This window comes from Nycticebus coucang, chromosome 4 (assembly GCF_027406575.1).
Source record: "Nycticebus coucang isolate mNycCou1 chromosome 4, mNycCou1.pri, whole genome shotgun sequence".
Classification (NCBI taxonomy): Eukaryota; Metazoa; Chordata; class Mammalia; order Primates; family Lorisidae; genus Nycticebus; species Nycticebus coucang.
The window spans coordinates 48,753,648-48,781,564 of NC_069783.1; the positions used below are offsets into that span (position 1 = coordinate 48,753,648).

At 36.8% G+C, this 27,917-nt stretch overlaps 1 protein-coding gene across 21 annotated transcripts in view; it reads right to left on the reverse strand.

Moving 5' to 3' along the window:
• NRXN1 (neurexin 1) overlaps positions 1-27,917 on the reverse strand; it is a 1,108,798-nt gene that overhangs the window by 306,097 nt on the left and 774,784 nt on the right. For all 21 annotated transcript variants that reach the window (XM_053587958.1, XM_053587975.1, XM_053587974.1 and 18 more), the window contains one exon: positions 18,687-18,868. In XM_053587958.1, coding sequence (XP_053443933.1) covers positions 18,687-18,868 — 182 coding nt within the window. The remainder of the gene's footprint in view (positions 1-18,686; positions 18,869-27,917) is intronic.

The window sequence follows — 27,917 nt, forward strand, 5'->3', positions numbered from 1 at the left end:
TATGAGTCATAGTAACATAATCAGCCTAATTCCCCAACCACTCACCCTGAATTTCACCATTACTAAAGAGAGAGGTATGAGTGTAGGTGAAATAAGTCATTTCTGTTACTCTTTCAGTAGAAAGATTAATTCTCTCACTTGTTCAAAGCTAGAGGATGTCCCTGAATTCTCTGAATTAGTGTAGATTTTTGAGGCAAAGATAGATATTACAAAATGACTTTGATGCCAGGAAAAGACTAACGTCAGAGTGTTTAGACAGAACCTAGTTACTGATTATGCCAACTCTGCTAAAAAAAAAAAAAAAAAAAAAAAACAATTTCCAGAGAAATTGTGGTTCAAGAATGTCTTGAACCACAATTGCTTTTCCTCATCCAGATAATTGATGTTGCATGAAAATATTCTATGGAATTTGAACAGAGCCTTGGATTTCAGGCTAATTTAAATCTCTCACCACAAAAAACAGACCAGAAATCTCTTAAGTTTAATAGAATATATCCAATATCAACAATTTTACAATTTCAATATAGCTGTACACAATCTTTGCTAAAACCTATTTGAAATGGCCGTTATCAATTCTGTATCTTTCTGTGAATCTCAAAATGTATTAGCTAGACAGTCATCTTATTTTAGGTATAGAATGTATATCAGGTGTTTTTTCCCAGACACAAGCAATTAAAGGATTGGAAAATAGTTCATGGAAAGCTCCAAAGAATTGATCCTCAGAGAGCAGATCTTGCAACACCAATAACACCAATTCCTCTTGGGCACATCTGCTGACAAGAGTCATTGCTAGTTAAGCAAAGTACCTGGCAGATACGTACACAAACCATCAGGATTAAACACCCTGCCTTCACCATAACTGCTACTTTGCTGAGAATGTGGGTGCTAGAACTTTACTAATCCGGTGTTATCACATACACTTAGTGCAGGTACCGCACCCATTTTGTATTAGACACGTGTGTTTTATTATTGCATAGTTGCAATGATTGTTTTACCCATTCTCATTCAGTTATTTCACTTTAGAATCTCATGGGTTTTGTGTTCTGAAGCCAAACAACCTGTTGGAAATAAATAGTGGAGAACAGAATCCCTCTTATCTGCTTGCTGCCTAACAAATCAAAACATACTATAATCTGGGATTAGTAGAGAAAGTTTGTGGATAAGGAAATAAAATAAAAAACAACTTGTCAAATAGGACTACCTGCTGCTCAGCACCATGTGTTACCATAGCCAGGTGCACATGTTCAGTTACTAAATATCTTAGTGACTATGATATAGACAGCTATGGCATTATCAAATATTTCAGTGCCCATTAAACGCTACAGTTACATATTTTCATCTTAACTTTCATTGGTAAAATTCAAGCCCAGAGCACCTTGAAGACAGTTTGTAAAAAGCAAAGAAAAACTATAATTTGAGTTATATTTCACATGTTTAAATTATATTCATGCATTACTTTAAAAAAAAAATACCTGTCAAGCTAACCAAATGTGCTCAAATTGTGAGTGTGGTTCTCAATACCAGCTATGATTTCATTTACAATAGATGCAGTAGAACTAAAATAAAAGATGCAAAGGATCACATATAGAGTTTGAAAGAAAAAGGTACATCTTTTTTCCCCTTCTGGACATCTTACTTCAATTTAACCTTAGCTATTATGGAATACTAAGAACATACGAGCTAGTCCCTTATATAATCTGCCCTCTGAGCTCAAGAACTTTGTCGTTTAAATTGGCTGTCAAAAGCTAAGACCTCCTAAATGCTTAATAGCAGAATACATCTGTGGTTACTCTATTTGTTGTATTAAGATTAAGCACAATAATGTCGACAACATTAATATATTTAAAAGCCTGTCATGTTCCACTGCTGTTCAGACTCCTGAACAAGAAGTGACTAGAGGCAAAATGAAGAATTATGGAATGTGTGGAAGGTGAAGAACACAGAGGCAGACTGGGAAACAAGGACTGCTTCCCATTTGGATATTACCCTCTTGCCTGCCTGGCTCTTCCCAGAATATTGTATAGCCACCGTTTTACTGAAAAAAGGTACATGATTCAAGAACTTAGTATCCAAGTTCCTTGGTCCAGTGCTGTTTTGTGAATGCTGATAGAAAAGAAGAAAGTTTGTGAATGAAGTTAAAGGGGACTAGGGTTAAGGGGCAGAGCAAGATGGCAGAGTGAGACAGCTTCTTGTCAGCTGGGCGTGGTGAGATTGGGGAGAGAAGACTCCAGGCACTGCTAACTTGTGGACTCTACCCAGAAACATACCTTCGGGGGCACAGAGGGGCAGCAGGTGTCTTCAGGACCCCAAGAGGAGGACAAAAGCAGTGGAGAAGCATCCTTTACCAAAAGAACACTTCAACACCTTAGATCAGAGGCATGGTAACTTAAAGAAGAAGAGGAAGTAAAAGGAAAAATAGGGCAAGGAAACAGACAAAAATAAAACACTCACAAGGAAGAAATAGCAGAAAAATCCTGGCAACAAGAAAAATCAGAACAGAGTAAATCCCCCTTCCCACCCAAGGGATCATGAGGTTGCTACTGCAGAGGATTCCACCCATAAAGAACCGGTACAAATGACAGAAGAGGAATTTAAAATATGGATCATAAAAACAATGAAGGAAATTGCTGAGAAAGCGAAAAATAACCAAAAGGAAATCCAAACAGAATGAAATAAGCGATGAACACTATGAAGAATACAGAAAGGATATAGCCAAGCTTAAGAAATTGAAGCAGTCAATCAGGGAACTTAAAGATGCGATAGAAAGTATCATTAACAGATCAGAGCCTGCAGAAGAAAGAATCTCGGAGGTAGAGGACAAAGTCCTTGAGCTAACACGGGTAGTTAAAGAGACAGCAAAGAAGAGAGACAAGTAGAACGTTCACTGACAGAATTATGGGACTTCAGGAAGCGCTGAAACATACCGTCTCTACATATCTCAGAAGGGGACGAAGAAGGCCCCACAGGAATGGAAGCCCTTCTAGAGGCTATCCTAAATGAAAATTTCCCAAATATCACCAAAGATTGTGACACGCTCCTTTCAGAGGTGGAGGGTAGGGGAATGAGATATGAGGGAGAGGGGGACCTGGGGGGTGTCACAGTGCATGGCACACCTCTTGGGGGCCGCACACCATTACAAGAGGGTCTTTACCTAACAATCACAGTCAGTGTGACCTAATTCTTTGTACGCTCGATGAACCTCAAACAATAAAAAAGCGGCACTGGTGTTACCTCTATACTAGTATAATTTTAAAAATATGAACATACTCAAATGCAATATGCCAGAAAGGAAATTGTTCTATAGAGCTTGATATCTTCAGAAATAACAAAACCTATTCGTTTTTATACTAAAACACTCCAGTTTGTGATATCCTCACATACTGCTGGTGGGAACATTCAATGGTCCAATGTTCTTAGAGGATAACTCAGTAATAAATATAGTGGTTCTGCTTGTAGGAATTTATCTATTTAAAAAATCATACATTTTTATGCATGTGAAATAATATTTTTTTAAGATTTAAAAAATCACCAGTGTGTAATATAAAAAAATACTTAAACAATTAAAGTACCCATCATTAGGGAATGATTCAGTAAATTTTAACATGTGTATACAATAAGATACTATCAGGTAAATATAAGGTAATATGCTCTAAAATGTTAGGATAAAAATAATCAAATAGCAGATAATATGAACATAACATTTCATCATTTTGGAGAATGTGCAGGTACATCAGCATACAGATATTATATACATAAAAGGAAAGAAATTAATACGTATAAAATTAAAGATTAGAACTTTAGACATGACAGTAAAAAAGTATGTATATTATATGCAGTTTTTACTTTTTATTTATTGCTATGTTATTCAAAATTTTTAGTAAGTAGTTGTGTGGATCTAAAAAGGAAATTTATTATAAATATGGGGGAGTTGAAAGGTAAATAAAGACTGTCATCTATAAGGCAACAAATAAAATTAAATTCCTTCCAAATAGCCTGTCATAAAATATTATTAGCCTTGCAGACCCAACTCTATGCATCACTCTCTACTGAATTCAGTTTATGCCTAGATGGTTAGAAGAATCCCCTAAAAGCCAGTACATTAAAAAAAAAAAAATGAACAGTTAAATAATAAAACTACAGGCTAAAGTTCAGTACAAAACCAAATACAAAGCTGGTGGTTATAGTTTGTTCCTCACATAATGAACAATATCTATGTAGTGATTTCGAACACCAAATACATCCCTAGTCACTTCATTTATTTAACATTTCTCACAATAACCTCAAACCACTAAATAACCACTGAATTAGGCATTGGGAGTGGGGCTAGAATTTACAACTTTTTTTTTTTTTTTTTGCAGTTTTGGCTGGGGCTGGGCTTGAACCCAACACCCCTGGTATGTGGGGCCAGCGCCCTACTCCATGAAGCACAGGCACCACCCTACGACTTTTTCTGTCAGGTGAAATATCTCTCCAATGATCGTCTTTTAAAGATCAAATGAACTCAGGTCTGAAAACCCCACAAGCAGCTGCCTGACCCTTTTCCACTATTAATGGCAGAATTTCAACCCTATTTCTCTGCCGATGCCCTATGAGATATGGAATTCCCCAAGAGCTTTGAGTAGTAGACAAATTCCCTTTCCCTCTCCTCATTTTCCTGCTTAAATAGAGACTCTACCTTGCTTTTTGGTTAAAACAAACAAATAACAAAAAAAGAAAAAGAAAAAAAGGTCAAGCTGGCTAGGCCTTCTGCATTAGCTTTAGACTTAGGGAAAGGCTGAAAGTCGTGGCTCCGCCAGCTTCCAGAGCAATGTGGGTTATTACATGCATCACATGTGAGGTCAACCACCTGTGGGGCAGTATTAGAGTAGTTCTACATTTAGGCATAAAAAATAGCAATGGAACCTATCATTTTACCCATGAAGAGAATTTTAATAGAACATATCATGTGCTGTGTCATGGCCCTCTATTGTTATTTACTGTTTTCACGTTGAGGACCACAGAATTTCCAGCTATTGCCCCTGCTTAAGGAATCTTTTTTTTTTTTAAATAAGAGACAGAGTTTCGCCTTGTCACCCTCTGTAGAGCGCTGTGATGTCACAGCTCACAGCAACCTCCAGCTCTTGGGCTTAGGCGATTCTCTTGCCTCCGCCTCCTGAGTAGCTGAGACTACAAGCGTCTGCCACAACGCCCGGCTATTTTTTGTTGCAGTTTGGCCGGGGCCAGGTTTGAACCTGCCACCCTTGGTATATGGGGCCAGTGCCCTACTCACTGAGCCACAGATGCCGCCCAGTGAATCTTATAACACAATATACTATAAAGACTCATTGGTTTCAGACTGGTAATTTGGATTTGATGATCATTTGGAAAAGGATCTGAGCTAGTCTGAAATTTTCCTTAGCACTAAAGAAAAATGGAACTTTGAAGTAATAGACAGCTGCTTCCAACCCAGGTAGTTATTGACTATGTGATTTTGGTCAATTTATTTAAAATGCTATTTTTTCATCTGTAAAATTGAGATAATAATCACACCTCAATGAATTATTAATATGGAATAAAATGTAATTTTATGCAAAGTGTGTAGATCACTGTGTGGTCAATAGTGAGCACTCAATACATGTTAACTAGCATTGTTTAGTTATTACTCTTACTAAGTAAATAGATAAGATAAACATGATTTCAGAGAGGGAGTTTAGCCCTACTTAAAAGAATTAACTGTTAATACTTTCAAGCATTTAATATACAGGGTGTCTGTAAAGTTTGTGTGCCATCTATATTAAGATTTAAAAAAAAAAAAAAAACCCTTTAACTAAATAGAGAACCAATTTACCTGCCATCAGTTAAGCAAGTGTCAGAGGTTGGCTCAATAAGGTATAAAAAAAAAAACAGAGCAAGAGAATGGTCAGATTGCCAGGGTAGTGAAAATTGATTATCTCCACATTCCTAATCAATTAGGTTTGATTGCCACAGATGGATTTTTTTTTTAAGTTGTTTTTCTGTTTTTTTTTTTTTTATTCTCCAATTGGATTTGTCATCTCTTTTCATCAATTCAGGATGCAGAGAAATATATCATAGATGTTTTCATACAGATAGCCAAAATAAGACAGAATGCAGATAAAAAAGCTTCCCTAGACCAAAGCTCAGAGAAGTGACCACCTGTTTGGAATACTTGAACCTGAAAGTGGAGCTAGTCAATGGTCTAACACGGGAAGTCTTCCTGCCTTGAGAAAGTGACACATGAATAATGAGGTCATTTTCTGAAAGGCCCCAGGCCTCGGGGAGTCCCAGGACAACATCACATGCTTTCCCCATTATCCTTTGGGAGTCTACCTCATCCTGTGCTCCCAGGAGAGTCCTCCTGCAGTGAGTCCCTGCATTACAATGGAAAACTACCACAAGGAGGGCAAGAGAGGCCACAGCCACAACCACAGGAGCGAGGGCATTCACTTGCTTCTCCGTGCACTCGGGGGGGCATGCATTCCTGCACCCAGGAACACTTGGACGTAGCTACAAGCACAATGCTAGAGTGAAAAACTACAGATATGTGAAAATGGCCACTGACCTGGAAGAGATCTAGGTTAGGGGGCTGGGAGCAGATGGGAAATAATATAATAGAATTCAGAACAAAGGGCTATGATAGTCCCAGGAAGGACAAGATCAGTTTTGCCCTAGGGGACAAAAGCAGACTTCACAAATATATTCAACATGTGATCCAGGCCTCAAAGATAAGAAAGAAAGCACCAGACTAGGAGCGAGAGGAGGACAGGTAAGAACAGGAGGAAGAAGAAACATTTCGAAGAGAAGAGCTACCATGAATGAAATTACGTCGGAGGTCTCTTTTTACTAACTGTCATTATTGGTGCAATTATTTTTTAATTATGCCTCCCTGTCTTTAAAATGGTGTACACTTCAAACTTGTAAATCAAATTGCAAATGCTAGCTAGCTAACCACAAAAATGTTTGAGGCAACTGGTCAGTCAGATAATTTTCTATTTGTTTATTTAAAATTCAGAGAAAATGGTTTGTGTAGCAGATGCCTGAAATGCTCAGTAAATTGTGTAATGTGCGAATGTACTCCCAGCTGGGTTTCTTTGACTTTATAAAACTGCATTGAATAGACCAACATCAGTGTTGTTGGGTTTAGCCAAGAGGAGGCTGAGCTCCCACCTGCCTCACAATAAGCCACAGTGGTGAAGCATATTTAGGAGTCAGACTGTCTGGTTCAAGCCTGGCTTTGCAGAATACTGTCTGTGTGACCTGGGCCTTATTTCTTCATTAACTAAATGAGGATAATATATATATATATATATTTTCCTTTGGGGGTTCAAATGAATATAAAATGAGCTTACATTTGTAAACTTACAATAATTAGGAGATTGTTGGTTGCTGTTAATTGTGCTTCTGCACCATGATGATTTTAAAGGCCAGCCTACGTGTCTATTTTCTGAGGCTAATGTGCCAGTAGAATGAAATTTCTCCATTAAATTATAAGATACTTGAGATCAGAAGCCTCATCCAACTCTGTATTTCTAGTGCTTTGAAAGGTGGTTGGCATATAGGCACATAGGCGCTTAAAAAAGTTTCATGAAGAGCATATATTAAAAGTGGATGTGTGTGAGTTAGAGTAGGGTACAGCTGCAGATGAGGCTGGAAAATAAGTCTGGATTGTGTATTACAATATGCCCAGCTAAGAAGGCAGGTTTTTAGAGTATTTGCGATAGGCCAGTGGTTCTCCATCCAAACAGGTTAACACGTGCCTCAAGATAACAATTATAAAGAGCAACATAAATTGGAAACATGCTCGTAGTTAGCTCATATTTGTGTCTCTAACCCACTCAATAAAACATAGGAGATAGTGCTCTTTATCTGAGTGGCACTGACACATTGCCCTTGAACATTTTCAGAGTACACACATAGGTAGTTTATGTTATCAGAACTTCTACAATGAGAACCCAAAGATTATTGCAACAAATACCAATTGTTCACGTGCTAAATGCCAGGTTCATGCTGGGCTCTGGAAATACAAAGGTGCACAAAAGAGAGAAAATTATCTGCCCACAGGACACTACTGCCCAGCATCCCACTGTTCAAAATGAATGGAGATTTACCACTGGAATTTAAATACTTTAACCTAATTCCGAAATTTTGCCTGGTTCACAAAACTCCCCCCACAAAAAAAAAAAAAAAAAAAAAAACCAGAAAAGGGTACAAAAACTATCAAAAAACAAGTTAAGAACTTTTTGCTAATTTTTTCCAGACACTTGACTTTCCTTTATTTTTGAGAAGTAAATTGCTAAATGTCTGTACACATAATTTCAATAAATATAAAATCAGTTTCTCCCCATACTCCCTTAAATATGCTTTAAGAAAAAAATACTTAAAAATATGATGGAGGAGCTTCAAGTGGATAGCCTGAACAGGGAGCCCATGGCCCCATCCTTTGTCAGCCTTGTTACTGGGTGAGGCACTGAAATACAGCAGGAAGAAGTGGGTGAAATTATGGGTGGCCCACAGTTGCTTTTTCTCACTATGGCAATGGCTCCAAAAGGAGCAAAATTACTGCTGAAGACAGGTGAATATTATCAGTCAGGTGTATCTTGAACTAAAAGAGCTTGAAAGCCACGGCAGTGAAACATTTGAAACCAGAAGTTGAAATATCAGAGTTTTATTTTACAACAATCATTCTGGTAGCAGCACAGAAGATGAATCAGAAAGGGGAAGATCCTTGGAGGCAGAGAGATTAGTTAGAAGGCTGCTACAACAATTCAAGAAGGGACAATGAATTCAGGCAATAATCGCAGGTGCAAAGAAAGCAGGTAAATTCTAAAACTGTGCTGTTCAATCCAGTAGTCAGTAGCCATATGTTAATTATTCGAAATATGGCTATGGGATGGAGAAACTAAATTTTAAAATGTATTTAGTTTTAATTAAGTTAGATACAAATTTAAACCAATATTCAATTCCATCATGGACAAATGTATAAATATGCTTAGCGTAACGCTACATTTGACTCTACTCCTGCAACTATAAATTTAATGAAATATAACGTAAAATATTTCTGGAAATACGTGGAAAATTGAGGTTCTTAAATAAGAGGGGCTGTAAGTGTAAAATAAACACTGGATTTCAAAAACTTATTTCAGAAAAATAATGTAAAACAATAATTGACATTTATTAAGTAGTAAAGTGATAATACTTTGCATATATTAAATATATATTTTTAAAGTTAACTGTATGTATTAAAATTAATCCCTTTTTTTACTTCACTGTGATTTACAGAAAACTTAAAATTATGTACATGGCTCACATTATATTTCTATTGGACAGTACAGGTTGAGAGAGACATTTTGAGAATTTGGTGAGTAACTGATTAGGTTGTAAAAGCAAGTATGTGGTGAAAGATGTCAAGATTATAGTCTACAATTGTGTCAATGGGTGTGTGGTTTGGAAGTGATGAGTTCGGTTTTTAACGTGGCAAGTTTGAGATGCCTCTGAGACATCCAGGTAGAGATGGGTGCCTTACTCATCAATTAAATTTCGATCTGCCACTGAACTTTTTTTTTTTTTTTCGGTCTGTCAATCTTGTATTTCCACTCTTTTTTTTTTTTTTGAATGGCAGTGAGATTTTTATTTTATTTATTTATTTATTTTTTTATTGTTGGGGATTCATTGAGGGTACAATAAGCCAGGTTACACTGATTGCAATTGTTAGGTAAAGTCCCTCTTGCAATCATGTCTTGCCCCCATAAAGTGTGACACACACCAAGGTCCCACCCCCCTCCCTCCGTCCCTCTTTCTGCTTCCCCCCCATAACTTAATTGTCATTAATTGTCCTCATATCAAAATTGAGTACATAGGATTCATGCTTCTCCATTCTTGTGATGCTTTACTAAGAATAATGTCTTCCACTTCCATCCAAGTTAATACAAAGGATGTAAAGTCTCCATTTTTTTAATGGCTGAATAGTATTCCATGGTATACATATACCACAGCTTGTTAATCCATTCCTGGGTTGGTGGGTATTTAGGCTGTTTCCACATTTTGGCGATTGTAAATTGAGCTGCAATAAACAGTCCAGTACAAGTGTCCTTATGATAAAAGGATTTTTTTCCTTCTGGGTAGATGCCCAGTAATGGGACTGCAGGATTAAATGGGAGGTCTAGCTTGAGTGCTTTGAGGTTTCTCTATACTTCCTTCCAAAAAGGTTGTACTAGTTTGCAGTCCCACCAGCAGTGTAAAAGTGTTCCCTTCTCTCCACATCCATGCCAGCATCTGCAGTTTTGAGATTTTGAGATGTGGGCCATTCTCACTGGAGTTAGATGATATCTCAGGGTTGTTTTCATTTGCATTTCTCTAATATATAGAGATGATGAACATTTTTTCATGTGTTTGTTAGCCATTCATCTGTCATCTTTAGAGAAAGTTCTATTTATGTCTCTTGCCCATTCTTTACGGAAAGGTCTAAGGAATCAGTCCAGGAGGAAGTGCTTTTTCTTGATAGGAAGAAGCTACCCTGGAAGCACACCGCAGGAGCAGAGCTGCAGCATGTTTTCCTGAGGCTGCTGAGCATCCTCGCGTCAAGGCCGTGCTTTGTTGGTAAAGGGGTTAAACTACTTGTTCACCTGATCAAGACATCAGAGGACCCCTCTGTCTTGCTGACATAAAAATCCCCAGATCTAGGGGGATCTACTTTACCTCCTAAGTAACCTCACAAGACATCACAAATTGCATTCCACAGTTCTAAAGATGTGTATATTTTCATCAGAATAATTTTCTCCAGCCCCATAAAATGTATTTATAGTCCTCTGCCTCTAATTTATAATTTTGACTGTTTATCCCTACTATATTAACTTGAGTCCCCCCTAGTATATGTACCTGGATTGTTTCCTTCCTTTGTTGAAATAAACTACCTATATTCAACAAGGCCCAGCATCAGCATTATGAGGGTCCTGAGACCAGGGCTTCATCACCGTCTCAGTTCCTTGTCTTTGGCTGACCTTCTGCCACGCGGTTCTATTTCTTAATTGCTTCTACCAAGTATTGTGCTTATGGCTCTCAGTACGTTTTGTGATATAAGTTTTCTGATCATTGTGTAAATGATCCTTTACTTATTATGTACTCCCCAAACTAGTCTTAAACTTCAAGCAATATCTTCATTTTTTTTTGAGACAGAGTCTCACTATGTCACATTTGATAGAGTGCTGTGGAGTCACAGCTCACAGCAAACTCAAACTCTTGGGCTTAAGCGATTCTCTTGCCTCAGCCTCTGAAGTACCTGGGACTACAGGTGCCTGCCGAAAGGCCTGGCTATTTTTTGTTGCAGTTGTCATTGTTGTTTAGCTGGCCCGGGCCAAGTTCAAACCTGCCACCCTCAGTTATGTGGCTGGCACCATAACCATTTTATTATGGCACCGAGCCTTCACGATTTTTTTTAATCTGTCTATATTGTGTATAGGCTTCTGCAACGTCCACATCCTCAGTAACCTCTTGCATACGCTTCCATTATTCCTCATCATTTCTTCCTGAGATGCGCAAACTCCGTCTGGATCACGAGAGTGAACGTATCAGATATGTTCTATGCACAGGAGCTCTTAACCATTGTTATATCTCCTGGAAATCCATTTAATGGCCTACTTGAGCCAGTCTAAGACTATAAATGTTTGCCATTTTAACCTGCTAAATTGTAGGGAAATTTGTTGTGCAGAAATAAATAAATAATCAGCTACAGTACAGATTATCAATCAATAATGATGTGTTGAATTAGCCAAAAATAATGTCTCTTGAAGGTATGTTTTTTGAATCATTGTAAGTATAGAAGAAGTGGAGGCCCAGTCAGTAGTCACAAAGGAATTACTGAGAAGACAATTCTTTCGACAGTTTGGTGTGAGCAAAGAGCATGCCAGGACCACTTGCCAAGGACTGATTTAGAATGGATTTGAGGCCATTCTGTAAAATAGCTTGGGGCCCACCACACAGGGAGGAGGAGGAGTCATGATGACAAAATGGAGCAGAATTAAGGGGCAAGATTTTCTTCAGCTAGGTAATACCCTTGCAATTGTTTCTGCAGTTGTTCCAAAGAAACTCCTGAGCCATGGCTACTTTCTGCTAAGTGAGGAGGTTTGAGGATCCTAGGACCAACCCTGGAAACATCCAACATTTGAATAAAAATGTTGAGGACTGAGTATAATCTATGTAGCAAGAGGGAATGGGAAGAAACCTTTTGGATAAGAATTAGAAATGGATGACTAGAGGAAGCTCATTTAAAAAAATGGTTAATACATTTCACTCAAGTAGAAAGTTAAGTGCAAAAATGTGGACAATGTACATAAGAGGCAGACGGAGGCGAGAATGCTGAGGACACGGCGTGTTAGGCTCTTAATTGGCCTTTACCTGAACTCCGTGTGGCAGCATCAGTGTGTTTTCCACAAAGCAATAACATGATCAAAGAAACAGTTTAAACTATTAACCTCACATTCCATAAAATGGATTGAAAAGTTTTCAGATTCGAAACAAAAAATTAGCTGAGAAGGCGAGGCAGAGCATAAGCACCTGAGTGGTAAGGAGTGAACTGAGGAGGGGCACGTGGAAATTGCTATTCTGTTCTCTTTTATGAAATTTCACAGCAATGAAATTTCAGAGGCAGAAATAATCAGAGAAATCTGGAGAGTAGGCTAGGTATGGTGATTAACACCTATAATCTTATTACTTCTAGAGGCCAAGGCAGGAGGATGGCTTGAGCCCAGGAGTTTGAGACCAGTCTGAGCAAGACTGAGACACTGTCTCTACTAAAAATAGAAAAATTAGCCTGGTATGGTGCATGCCTGTAGTCCCAGCTACTCAGGAGGCCACGGCAGAAGGATCAGATGACCCCCGGAGTTTGAGGTTGCTGTGAGCTATGATGACACTAATACACTTTAGCCTCAGTAAGGAGCAGAGCTACGCCCTGTCTTAAAAAAAGGGAAGAAAGAAGAAAGAGAAGGAGGAGGAGGAGAAATAATCTAGACCCCAACCAAAATGAGAGAGATTAAATGACACCAAAGATGACAACCAACCAGTAAGTTAGAAATTGAGAAACTGAATTAACTTCCAAAGGGATAAAGAGAGATGAATGGATAAAGAGAGATGAATATTTATTCATCTGCCTTATAACCAAATAAATGGAATAAACACAGACTATTTCTACATATCTGGATAGTACTTCAGCCAATCGAAATATGACCATTTCTTCGCAAATTTCTCTAAAGATAACTTTGACACCTTAGAAGCTTAGACAAGAGTTTTACAAAATGGGGTAAAAAGGCATTATTTTAGTCTTGCTTTTAAAATTGTAGCCAAAGAGCCCACATGTTCTCTCATTCATGTGAGAACTAGGAAAACAAAGCCAAATAAAAGATGCACTGTATATGAATGTAAATACTACATGGGAAAGTGAAACCCTTACAAAATAAATGAATCTGTTGATTAGAAAGAACATTTCAGGTGGAACACAATTTCAATTTAAGAAAAGCCTAGGGGGAATAATTGAGTTTTATCTTGTTGATATAGTATGCACCCATGTGTAATTACCGACTTTAAAAAGACATTTTAAATTGAATCGTAATAGAGCAGTAAGATAAATAATGTAAATGGAGAGAAGCAGAAAAAGATGAGAAAGATTTAACGTGTCAACAATATTGATGTTACTAATATTTTGGGACATGTAATACTTACTATAAATACACCATTTCTACTCTATACTAAACCCACTGATCAAAAGGTACATTTCTAAATCAAAATCAATTAAAAGGTTGGTTTCAAAAGAAGGCTTCCGGCCCAGCAAAGTACAAAGAAGAAACACTTAAGGCAAATGTGTGCAACAATTCACTCATCAAATTTGCAATGCTCTTTCATGCTCCCAAGATGAAAGGATTTCAGACAATACTCTTCATTCAGCCTCCCCTCCACCCTTCCTGACATTTTTTCCAGTCAGAACCCAAGTGCCTGTTCATATTCATGAAAGAGCCCACATTTGTACTGGCTTTCTGCTCTATGTCAAAGAGGGGTTAAGTAATTTACAATTAACATCACTAAACTGATAGATAAGGGACGTTGTCTCTAAAAGTGAAAATGTTAGTAAAATTTCTAGACATATCTAAACCATAAAAAATTGAGCTAAATTTTTGCTCGTTACTTCAAAAAATGATTGTATTCGATATAGATCAAGTCACGCTCAACATCAGCCATTTAAGCATGTAGGTATAATACTTTACAGTTTGCAAGTCACTTCTTTATCATTATTCTTCCAAACACTATCTAAATAAGAAAGAACTGCAAGAGGAAGAGATGAATGTCAGGACAGAAAAATACCAAGAATTACTAGTCACTCTGGGATTAAACTTTTACTTTAAATAACCAAAGCTACCCCTTGATGAAGATCCCAGCTGGCTTGTTCACTTAATCATCCAAAAAATTTTTAGCGGGATAGGTTCTAAGTGGACAGCCCATTTAATTTGTATCCATCCCACAGAGTCCACCGTAAGCCTGGGACATGTCAGGTGCTCAATAAGTGTTTCCAGGCAAGCTTCTAACCTGTACTGAAAAAGTGATGAAAAGCCACATTTCTACATTATGTTTCTTTTTCATCATAATCATTATTACAAATCATGTTCTCTGTGATCAGAAAGTTTACATTGATTTGGAAATAATGAATAGATACGAAATTAATGGAGAATAATTCACGATAAAATGAACTACAGTAAATAAGGTAATTATTAAGAAAAGACAATCATTCATCTAACAAAAATTTTCACCATAGATTTTCTCTAAAAACCAACTACCATAATCAATTTTTAGTTGAAGATTTCAGAAAACATCATCGATTAAAATTTGCTGATTTTCAATAATATACCTGCTGTCTATCAAGGGTCACTTCTATATTGTAAACAAGAAGTTAGATGACTTTCTTAGAGTTATATAGACCTACACTGTGTCTTCACTTTGACTATCAAAAATCTGAGGTCCTATACTTATCCTTAGCTGCACCATTTCCAATATATAATTTATTAAATTGATTAAATTCTTTCAGAAAACATTTATGGAACACTGATATGCAAGATACTATACTAATTAATTGCTCCTCACTTCATGTCTTTATCTTCTCTCATCCCTTCATAAAACCTTACAATTTCTTACTTTATTTGTTTGTTTGTTTACTGAAACAGATTCTTACTCTGTCACCCTGGGTAGAGTGCTATTGCATCATAGCTCACAGCAACCTCAGACTCTTAGGCTAGAGCAATCCTCTTGCCTCAGCCTTCCACGTAGCTGGAAATATAAGCATACGCCACAGTGACCGGCTGGTTTTTCTATTTTTAGTAGAGACAGGGTCTCACTCTTAACAAGGCTAGTCTGGAATTCTGAGGTGATCCACCTGTCTTGGCCTCCCAGAGTGCTAGGATTACAGGTGTGAGCCACTACCCCTGGCCCCATAAAACAACAATGTCAAATAGTAATATCATATGGCTTGAGGTTAACAGTGGTAGCATTGATGTTAATGTAACAACAAAAAAATTCTTCTAACAAAACTAGGCCACCAGATGCAAAAGCCATTTTATTCCAAGTTGTTACATTTTAGGAGTTCAGTTAATCCAAATTTAAATATGATTACATTTTCACTTAAAATCCAACATGATCATTCTGAAAAAAGAAATGATAAACCATGTTAAGTATTCAAATCTTTATTGAAATGATGTGCCAATCAGATTTTTTAAATTACAATTGAAATGACATTATATATTTCAGCAAGAATGGGGCATCTTTTTATAGAGGCAATGTTGTAATTTATTAAGTCTATCAATTAAGGATGAAAATCAGATTTTTAAATATAACCAGTCCATAGTTTATACTTTGCTGAGTTTCAAAGCTTATAAAATTTTTTTTGATCCTTTAATAGCTAATTACAATATCTAACCTTTATAGACAAAACACATCTATTCCTCCAATTAGGTTAATTTTTATGTTAGTTATAGTCATAAACCAAAATCACATAATAGTAACAGTATGAAATTCTACAAATCGTATTTTCCTTTTAAATTTTCAATCCTGAAAGAAGTAGAAGAATGTGAGAAAACCAAGAGGGATTCAAAAGTACCTAAATAATTTGACACAACTGCCTGGAATAGTCTCAAACCTACGTATTAATATTAAGAACAGTTCTGCATTTATCACCCACAGGCATCATTTTGTGTCCCCATAACTTCCTTTTCCTTTTCCTCCCTTCTTTCCTCGCTGCGTCCTTCCATCCTTCCTTTGTTTCTTCTTGCCTTCTATTTTTTTCTTTTAATTTCTAATTCATTGTTCTCTGATTTTTCCATGTGCCCAACATTATGGGAAAGAAAAGTAAACTTCAGTAGTAAAAAGAAAACCATTGGCTTTGTGTTAATTTCGAGTATGTGTTTAAAACATGGAAAGATTGTCTCCCTCTCTAGAAACAATTTGTTGAGTCACTAATGGCCGATGCCTCGTGTAGGCAATGAAAGAAAGGAAATTTTATTTGATAAGTTTGGACTAAAGCTGGGGCCTACTGGTTGATACAGGAGTGGATCAGCCTGACAAACCACTATTTGGAATGCCTTGGAACTAATATCCATTCCCCAGTTAAGCACATTCTTTAACAGCCATGTAGATTTTGAATGTTTCAAGTCAGAGAGAAAAGGTGTGGAGAGACAATGGCTGAATCCAAAGAGAAGGGCCAAGCAAACTCAGAAGACAAGATGCGGAAATGAGGAGGCTCTCACAGGGCCTTCAGAAACCTTGATACACAACTCCTTTGTGGTGGGTACTGAGCTGGTATGGACCTCTGGAAAGTCACTTCTTTACTTATGAAAGGACCTTAAGCCCACATTTGAACAAAATTGGAAATATATCCCTATTCTTGTAAACCCAAACCCTTGACCATAAAATAAACAACAGTGGTTTGAGTAATTCAGCAACACAGCCCCTTATGATTGGAGAGTGATCATTGTAGAACCTTTTCTCAGGCTAAAAATGTAATTGGTTATGGATCAATAAGTAATTTCTTTTAGTAGGAAAAAAAGCTCTTGTTTTCATTTTATGTGTTTATTTTTTGAAGTAGCAAGCACTTAAGTCAGAACTAAGCAAATATATTTTGAAAGTTCAGATTATTTTAAATAGTAAGATTCCTTCTTGCACTAGTTAAGTTTGTCTTAACTGACCATTTATTTATGAAGCCGTAAAAATCCAGATGCTTTCAATTTTGACTGTTAGATAGTTGCTGAAAGGCAGCTGAAGGTACATTCCCAAAGTTCCCATTTTAGCAACTACATTTTAAATTGAAAATTTATGATGGTTCAATAACGGTTGCGCTGAGGATTTTTTGTCGTCATTGTTTTGTTCTGTTTCATTTTTTCCAAGATTAGCCATGAATTTAGCCCTTGCGGTCAGAGTAAACTCCTAATCAGCTTATGCGAAATGCCAAAAGTCTGATGCAAATTAAGATGAAGAAAATAAGTCAATTAAATTTTTGATAATTAAAACTTTGTAAAACACCATGTTGATGGAGTTTGGCAGTTGGTGATTTTTCCTAATTATTTTAGAACTAGTGCAAAAAAGTCCACTAGCTGTTTTAATAGGAAAAAACATGATAACCTAATCAAGTGTCCTTTGAGGTCTGAGTACAGATAAAGGGAGAACTTATGGGGACAGAAACAAAGAAATAAAACAAATTTACACGATCACTTAGAGCAGGGGAGATAGAAAAGAAATGGGGAGACTTATATGCTTCTCCTGAAATCTTACAGAAGATAGATACTTTAGAACAAGAACTATGATGATAAGAACACTTCGGAGTTTTTGAATATGTTATATTTTCCTGTGTTTGTTAGTTTGATATATTGGCAAAATATTAGTATCTCTTAACAATAAAATACTGTGTGTTCTTCTTTACAAATAATTCAAGGAAATGGAAATAAAGAGCTGCAACCCTACTTATTAGTAATTTTTAAAGTCCAGTGATAGGAGGAAGAGCTCCTGAGCTATAAAGTTAATTTTGGCAACTTTAAAAAAAAAAGAATGCATTTCATTCATGAACTACTCTTTGCAGTCAACTATGTGCTTAGTGAATTATTGTGGGAGGCTTAGAATTTCAAGAAGTAGGAATGGTCCTGGGACAAATGGCAAGACTGCATAACTCACATTTACATATCAAAATGAATACAAAATGGCATAGAAAGAATGTTTTTGCCATTTTCCATCATATCCGTAAATATTGTCTTTCCCACCTCCCATTTCATATGACTTTAGCCTACTCTTTTCTCTGCTGAGAAAATAAATAAATACAATGAATCCAGATCTTTGGATGTCACCAGTATTACAGCCTCCTCCTTCCCAACCAGAGAGTATAGTATCTACTCAGCAATAGCTAATTTTATTAACTTGGCAAATTTGCCTAAAGACACTAAAATGACTCAAACCCCCCAAATAAAATTTTTGTTCACACAAAGTAGAGGGATTCACAGTCAAAAAGGAAAAAAAAATCTTATTATAAAGAGCATGCTTAACAACAGTACTTAAGGTCTTATTATCTCTACATTGTATGCTGGGAAAAGAAAACGTCCAAGAAGCAAAATTATAAATTATTTACAAAAAGCTAATCATCAAATGTGAAAGCTGAATCTATTCAAAGTACTTACTATGTGCAGTTCCAAGTAGTCCCCCAGGCCTGAAGAACTGTCCACACGCACCAACACAGCTTCCTTCTGAACAGTGCTGAACCCTATGGCCAGTCTGTCTGCTCGGGTGCTGGGCCGGTCATTAGGAGGCCACTTATATGTGATTTGTCCACCACCTTTGCTAAAGATGTACGTTGTCCCAGCTGGAAAACAAAAAGCAAAACCAATTAGTCTTAATATATCAAGTCCATACTTCAGCAAGGTTTTTTATGTTGATGTATCAGTAAAGTGCTGACTTTACACACAAAACTTTGGCAAAGCAAATCACAGATTTCAATCACACGTACTCAACAAAGTGAGCAGAGAGTTGTTCTTAAAGAGATAGAGAGGTGGCTCATTTTTCACCCTCATTACATTTCCCCACAGGTGTTTCAGAACAAGGAGTAGATGACTTATTTTTCCATGGAGTTGGACAAGCATGAGATGTAATGAGCCTTTATTTCTTCCTACCAGTTTTTAAGAAATGGGTTAGTAGAAAACACTAACTGGACACTTCCAAAAGTCAGCAGGAACATAGATCAAACTGTTTGTGAAACAAGAGCTGCAGGCAGATAGCTGTTCATATAGCACAGTGGAGCAAATTGCAACAAATATGCTCCGAACCCAACTTTTATGGGGAAATGATCTATTCACATGCGACGGATGATAACTAATGGGTAAACAGCCACAAGGCCCAGTAGTCATATCAAGAAAATACAGATAACAGATCCTATCTAGAGAAGTCAGGCCTTATTTAACAAGCAACATCTAACAGCTGTCAGACTGTTCAGGATGAAACTTTTTAGAATCACTTCCCCCCGCCAAAGTGATTACTAACCTAAAACACTATAAATAAGGTCTCATTCTCTGAGACCTCAGACTTGACTTTATAGTAAGTAGTGATGCCAGTAAATTATCCAACATAATTTAAAAAGACTTGTTTCAAATAAATGTTTGCAGCATCTAACATACTACATTCCTACCTCATTGCACCACTGGCATCTTGCACTGAATGTAATAAAATGAATTCCTCGAATGAGAAGATTTGGAAGAGACATGCAAAGATTTATATAAGTGATAAGAGACTGTATGCCCCACAAAAGGGGACTGAGAAATGTTTATTTGCTTAGCCTATGAGCAACCCTTAGGAAACATTTATTCAGGGGAAAGTGCACCTATTGTGATGGATGATGTTATGTGTCAACTATCAACTTGACTCAGCTGTAGGGATAGCCGGACATCTGCTGCAATATTATTTCTGGATGCATGTGTGAGAATGGTTCTGGAAGAGGTTAGTATTTGAATTGGTAGACTGATTAACCAGACTGCTCTACCCAACAGCCAATCAGCTGAGGGCCGGAACAGAGCAGAAAGGCAAAGGGAAGGAGAGTTCATTCTCTGACTTGCTGCCTGATTGCTGACACCACATGGCTCTTCTCCTGGCTGTGTGGCTTCTTATTCTCACACCTTCAGACCTATCTAGCATCTACACCAGGCATCCTCAAACTTTTTAAACAGGGGGCCAATTCACTGTCCCTCAGACCGTTGTAGGGCCAGACTATAGTTAAAAAAAAAAAAACTATGAACAAATTCCTATGCACACTGCACGTATCTTATTTTGAAGTAAAAAACAAAACGGGAACAAATATAATCACACCGCTTCATATGGCCCGCGGGCCGCAGTTTGAGGATGTCTGATCTACACCATTGCTTTTTCAGTACTCAGGCTTTCAAACTTACCCATGGCTTTGCTGGCTTTCCAGCTTGCAGACTGCAGACCCTACATATACATGTACACACACACACACACACACACACACACACCCCTCTGTATATCCTATCACCAACTATGTGACAGACATTGTGAGGAAAGCAATAAGAGAGAATAGTAACAATTAGGCCATAAAACATCTTGTGTTTATGGAAAAATTGTTTCTACCAAGAGTAACATTTATGTGTAAAAGTTGTGTCTACAGCAGTATGTTTTTAAGATATCTATGCCTTAAATTTCTGTGGTTACCAAAATATTAATTAAGTGAAGTTGACTTACTATCGCATTTGTGTACATTTAATGCTGATGATATTGGTTCTGTGGCTGCTTTTTGGAGGCAGCCATTCTTGGCTTTCTGTCTCACCCACTTCCATAGGTCCTTAGGAAACTTTAAAGACCCCTGCAATACGTGTCTTGTACACGATGGTTACAAGGCCTTGGTGTATAGACTTGACCCCATAAACACAACAGGGGGAATTGAATGTAAAAGTGATACACCAGAATACAACCTGTATTAAAGTGCAATGGTATAGAGGTACTATCTATTCATTGTTTTATACCAATATGTGAAAGAAGTTTATTTCCCTCAAGTAAGAAAGGGTAAATCATATTTCAAAGGGCTCAGTCAATGTACAAGCAAAGAAAATTCAGAACATTCAGACTGTGTGTCAGAAACGCCACAAGTTTCCTGACCATGCATGTCCCATATCATCAGAAGCTTGTTTCTGAATATCAATCAGAAAATACTATTTGAATGATTTGTTTCTGCTGGGTAATTTTTGCAGATGATTAAGGATTAATGTATTTAGTAAAATCTATGTCAAAAAAATAGGACAAGAACATATAAAAGTGGAGATAGCTATAAAAGGAGGTTGCTGTGTTCACCCTCCATGCTGAGACTCAGTAATTAATTTTCTTCCTTTTAACTGACTGTGTTCTTTAGTGACTATGTATTTCTGATGAAATAAGAAAAATATTCAAAACTAGAGATACTGTTATACTTAGCAATATAAATCATAAAATGTTTCTAAGAATTCAGATGTTTTCTAGAATTACCAGAGTTAGCAATATAAAGTAACATTAGCTTGCATTAAATGGTAATTTTTATCCTTAAAAAAAATCATCTTCACAAAGAATTTCTCACTTTTTTTCGTGTATAAAACGTAGGTCAAACATTACCTCCATGTTATACTTGAGGACATTTAGTTTTAAGGACTGCCTTGTTACCTGAAGTTGCAAACTTGGTTAAGTGGCAGAACTGGTATAAAATCAGTATCCAGACTCCTGTTCCATTACACACACACACAAATATATTTATTTATTACAGAAAAGTTTCTGTTATCATTATAAGACAGTCAAGGAAAAGTTAATTGGATATGTCAGTCTGAATTTATCAAGGACAACTGTTACCATATTCTAATGTCTTATATCCATAAAGTGGCATTTACATCTCATTATCGTATACTCTCTTTTCACCTCAGGATGCTTTTAAAAAGTGAAAAATCATATGTAAATGTGAAATGACAGAACATTTAATATATGCAGATTAACATCTAGTTAGGGTACACTTCCCAAACTCAGGGAACTATGAAAGTTTCAAGTTGCTCAGTTATAGAACTTGAGGATAATAATTTAAAGGTTTCTATTCCCAGAAAGATAAATGTCACAATACAAATATCATAACTTAAGATTTGATTTCATCTCATATCTTAACCTTTTTCAATGACTGTAAGGTGACAGCTAGCATCCAATTAACAATTAGTCCTGCTTCTCGTGACTTTACGTATAGCTGTTTAGGTTTCACTAAAACAAAGCAGAACAATTGCAACTACTGTCTGCCAAATACGATTATTATTCCCAGTTTCTTCGCTTCCAGATGCATCTGGTGAGCATTCCTTTTCTTTTCTACGCACAGCGGTGCATTGTACTATCCTCACCGGCCCAATTCCATAGAAAGTGAGAGAGGGAGCTGTCCAGCCCGCCCTTAGCTCTCTTCCTTCTGCGTACCGCTACAGGCATCTGGCTGTCTTTTCTAAAAGTTCACTTTGCGTCACACTGTGTCACACTTAAAGCCCTCCTTCTATCAAGCTAGAAAATAACTCTCATAATCAAATATAGTAGATTAGATAACTAAAGATTTAAAATTGACTTAACAGGTATCTTTCTGAACCAAGGACATGATATAATCACTGCAGCAATATATTAGTAATTGTAAAGTAATTAGTAATTAATAAAGTTTCCGAATATAAACTCTGGACTCAGAGAGACTTAGATTCAAATACCAAATGTGGGGCAGCGCCTGTGGCTCAGTCGGTAAAGGCGCCGGCCCCATATACCGCGGGTGGCGGGTTCAAACCCGGCCCCGGCTGAACTGCAACCAAAAAATAGCTGGGCATTGTGGCGGGCGCCTGTAGTCCCAGCTACTCGGGAGGCTGAGGCAAGAGAATCGCTGAAGCCCAGGAGTTGGAGGTTGCTGTGAGCTGTGTGAGGCCACGGCACTCTACCGAGGGCTATAAAGTGAGACTCTGTCTCTACAAAAACAAACAAACAAACAAAAATTGTCAAATACCAAATGTGTAATTTACTAGCCTCATAATCTTGACTAAGAAATTTATTCTGTTTTTGGTTTCCTGACTTAAAAGAAAAAAATGAGGCTTGGCGCCTGTAGCACAACGGTTACAGCACCAGACACATATACCGAGGCTGGCGGGTTTGAACCCAGCCAGGTCCTGCTAAAATCAATGACAACTGCAACAAAAAGTAGCTGGGCATTGTGGCTGATGCCTGTAGTCCCAGCTACTTGGGAAGCTGAGGCAAGAGAATCGCTTAAGCCCAAGAGTTTGAGGTTGCTGTGAACTGTGACGCCACAGCACTTTACCTAGGGCAGCACAGTGAAACTCTGTCTCAAAAAAAAAGAAAAAGAAAAAGAAAAAAAAGAAAAAAAACGAGGATGGCAATTCTATAAAGCTTCTGTCAGAATTAAATGAGAAACTGCATAATAACATCTTAGTCCAGTTCCTGGCATGTGGCAAATGCCCTCAAATTTTAGAGAGAATAGGTGTTACGTGGGTGGGGTATGTGCTGTACAAATATAAAATAACTAACACCGCAACGTTTTAATTTTATTTTAATGTAAAATCCTTTAGAAAAGTCACATGTATTTCAAACTTGTGTTTAAATCAAATGCTTTTTTCTAAAATTTAGTTTCTTACATTGTAGTTTTGATTAATCTTTTCATTGTTTCATTCTTTGATTAGCAATTTTTAACATAAGCCTATTATATTATTATTTATGTTCACTATTAGTTGATAATGGCAGGGATATTAAATTATGTCACATAAGACCTTTCATGAGAAAAGAATATAAGTTCATCACAATAAAACATCTAGCATAGCGAGATTTACACCATGGTGTCATATGAATTCACTTGGCCATGAAATAAAGGATATAGTCTACCGAAAATAAACTGCAAACTCCCTTTATGATCAAAAGTCTCCTTTACATCAACAAATTCTATTATCTGAGTGAATGAAATGTGAAGTGGCAGTACATCTTAATCACAGTTCCAGTATGGAGAACGTGGAGGAATGTTCCACCTTTATTATTTATGCCAGCTGTACAGGAGAGCACTAAGACATCAGTGCCATGACTGCTAATGAATCTATTGCCAATTAACAGTGACATTCATCAGACACTGAATGGATGAATGACTCAAACTTAACTTGGTTTTCAGTAATCTTCTCTTATAAGTTGTACAACAGGTCTCCATTACTCAAGTTTAAATTCATTACCAAAGCTGGAGCTATCAGACACAAACTAAGCAGTGTCAACATACTTTACACTACAAAATAAATGTTTGTAAAAATCATACATGGGGGCCAGTGCCTGTGGCTCGACGGAGTAGGGTGCCGGCCCCATATGCCGGAGGTGGCGGGTTCAAACCCAGCCCTGGCCAAAAACTGCAAAAAAAAAAAAAAAATCATACATGGGTTTCCATTTCTAATGGTTGACATACCTGTGATGTTATAATAAAAAGTATTTTTAGCTGTTATTGAACATACTATTTACATAAAAAGCTCTCTCCCCTCCTGCTCTTTTTTGCCAACCGTCCTAAATGTGCCCACTTTAGCCTCACTTTCTTTCTGCAAAGGTTAATATTAATATATTCCCCCAAATAGACTGAACCTTTCTGAAAAAGAAAAGCAATCAATTTGTACAGGTCTGCTTGATTATCGCTGGACCTGGATCCTTGCTACCTGAACAATAATATTATTAATTTCTGAATACATTAGCTTCTAACTCATAACATAAGTATATGAATAAAAGGTTACTTTTGAAAGCCTATAATTCTCCAAATGTCACCGTGTAGCCAACAGAAACATTCATGCCATTATGTTCCTATTAAATGTAACAGGGATATAACACTTTTTCCAGTAAAAGTTTCCAAGCAGTCAGATGGACATTAAAAGTAAAACAATTATAGGTAAGGCAAACCTTTATTTTTCCTACAACTTTTTCATGATGCTCTTGTTAAATTTAAATTTTCTAAACAATTTCTACCTAGGTGGAGGAATCATTTGGAGTCAAGTTCATAAAAAGCTAAAGCAAAGAGAAGACAATGCTGTATACAAAAGAGGCTTAGACACATATCAAGGTAAAACTTCTAAGCTGGTGAAACTTTGGAAAAAATCCTTAATCACTAAAGTAACAACTTATTACATTTTATTTTCTTTTTAAATTATTGTAAATTCTTTGCAAGATCATAAGGAATTATTGCATCCAACGGAGCACTACAGTTTTCTTACCGCTAAAATCTCATGTGAGTATTATAAATTCAGGAAAAGTGACTATTAGGAGAGATTAATGGAATCAGAATAATAGGATCCTCTCCCTATAATATGAAACCAGTTATAAATCTAAAAATTGACCACAACAATTACTGATATTGAGAAGAGACCGCCCTCAATGATATACATACATCTAAGGGTGCAAAAAGGCTAGAAAAGGGAAATAGAGATTATATACCATAAGTTGAGATTCCTGATAGAAGAGGAAAGCTTGACAGATAAAGAAATTAGAGAATGAGACACATCTTTGAGAAAGATAGCAGGTAGGTTTTGAATAGTAGCCTTCTGAAAGGAGCTCAGAAACAAGGCATGTCTCTGAGATGGTTTACCATGGACCCCCTGTCTCATTCAAGACTGGTCAACAGCTAAAAGTTATAGTTACATAGGAGGAATCAGTTCTGATGTTCTGTTGCATCATAGGGTGACTATGATTAACCATACTATATCGTACATTTCAAAATAGCTGGAAGAGAGGACTTGGAATGTTCTTACTTTAAAGAAAATGAGAAATTTATCAGGAGGTGGATATGCGAAACACCCTGATTTTATTTTTAAACAATATATATATAGTCACTGAAACATCACACTGGATCCTATAAATATGTAAAATTAGTATGTCTCAATAAATCCAAAATAAAAATAAATAAGTTAAATCCAAAGAAAGAGCAATGGGAAGTTTGTCATATATGACAAGTTATTATAATGTTCTATCAGAATTCTAGACTTGCCCAGGTGTGGTGGCTCAAGCCTATAACCCTAGCACTTTGGGAGGCTGGGGTGAGTTGATTGCGTGAGCTCAGGAGTTCGAGACCAGCCTGAGAAAGAGCAAGATCCCATCTCTACTAAACATAGAAAAATTATCCAGGCATTGTGGCAGATGCCTGTAGTCCCAGCTACTTGGGAGATTGAGGCAAGAGGATCACTTGAACCCAGGAATTTGAGGTTGCTGTGAGCTATGATTTCAGAGCCTTTAGCCAGGACAAAAGAGGGAGACTCTGTCTAAAAAAAAAGAACTTTAGATTCTTAGAAACTAAGGAAATTCATTAAATTTTTGAACATAAATTATTGGCTATTTATTAAATTAAATGCAAATTAAGAAAGACCAAGGAGAGTCAAAATTGTGAGACCTTGTTTTTGTGTGTTGGAACTTGGCAAATTGACAGGGGATGAGGTCACTTACCATCACTGTTCTACTAAACAGCAATCACATACACTGTCCAAGGTCATCACAAAGATTGTTACGCCTTATTCAAATCAGACATACTGTTATGCTTCCAGGATTCAGGAGGACTCATCAGGTAGTAACAATTCATGTTCTCCAATTGTTCAGTGAGATCAAAGGAAGACGAACCAGCTAGACTTCAAGGTAGACTTGGGAGGTGGTAAAATCAGAAGAGTGTGGAGCCCTCTCCAGTGAGCCAGCCCACCTGAGATTCTGCTCTAGCCCAGCCAAGACAGCATTTTAAAATGAAAAATGGTACATGCTTAATTTAATAAAAAAAAATAATCAAAATAAAACTATGGAGAAAATGAAACAAATAAAAATTATCATGTCCTATGAGGTCCAAAATCATTTCTCTCAAAGACAATTTCAATTGCACTTAATGACCTCAATAAAAAATAAATGTTCTCTTGGCCTATTGTCCCCAAACTTTAATCTAATAAAAAATGGCTTTCTAATACATAGTCTATGTTTTCCCTAAAAAATAAAATAAAATAAATACTATGTTATGGAAATTATTATACGTTTACTAATGCATCATTACTATTTGAGATTTTGATGTTTATGGAAAAAATATGCTGTTTGAAAATAATGTACATGCTTCTGAAATGAGCATGCCCCTCTCTAGTAACTGAAGGAACTCTTTAGATTGTAAAGGATGGCCGAGCCAACTGTACTGATGGCACACTCCATGTTCATCTAGACATCACCTAGAAGGAGATGGGAATGGTGTTCACTGGGATTGTCCAAAACTGTGACTCTAATCAATGCTCGATGTCAACTGTGTTCATTTGAGTAAGTCATTCTATTTTTTCCTTTATAAGGAAATTAATTAAAATAAGAAATACTTCTAAGCCTCCCTATCTCTTAGTTGTCTGATAAATGCCAACCATGTGAAAAGAGCTAAGAACACAAAACCCAAAAAGCGCAGCTCTTTTCCTCTGCAGATAGGACCTGCACATTACAAATAAATATCAAAGCAAAACAGTTTGTGCGATATGTCAGATAAAGGGTGTTCAACCATCTCACCATCTATTTTGTATTTTTGAATATTTCTTGGAAAAGATGATAATATTAAAGGCACTGATTAATAGTGACCTTAGCATGAACATAAAATAATAAACAAGAAAAAAAATCTATATCTATATATTTTTTGAGGTCAAAGTCATGTGAATAGTTGAATATTTTTGAGATAATGTTCAAGCCAGTGAATGGTATTTTAGAAAGTCTATGTAATAAGTAACATTTCATGCAGTGATTTCTTTGCCATGTACTTTAAAAAGAATTATTATTTTCCTCTCAAAACATGTTATTTAGAAAATATCCCCTCTAGGAACAGTTGAGTTCAATAGCTTGAGCTGCCCAGTGAGAGA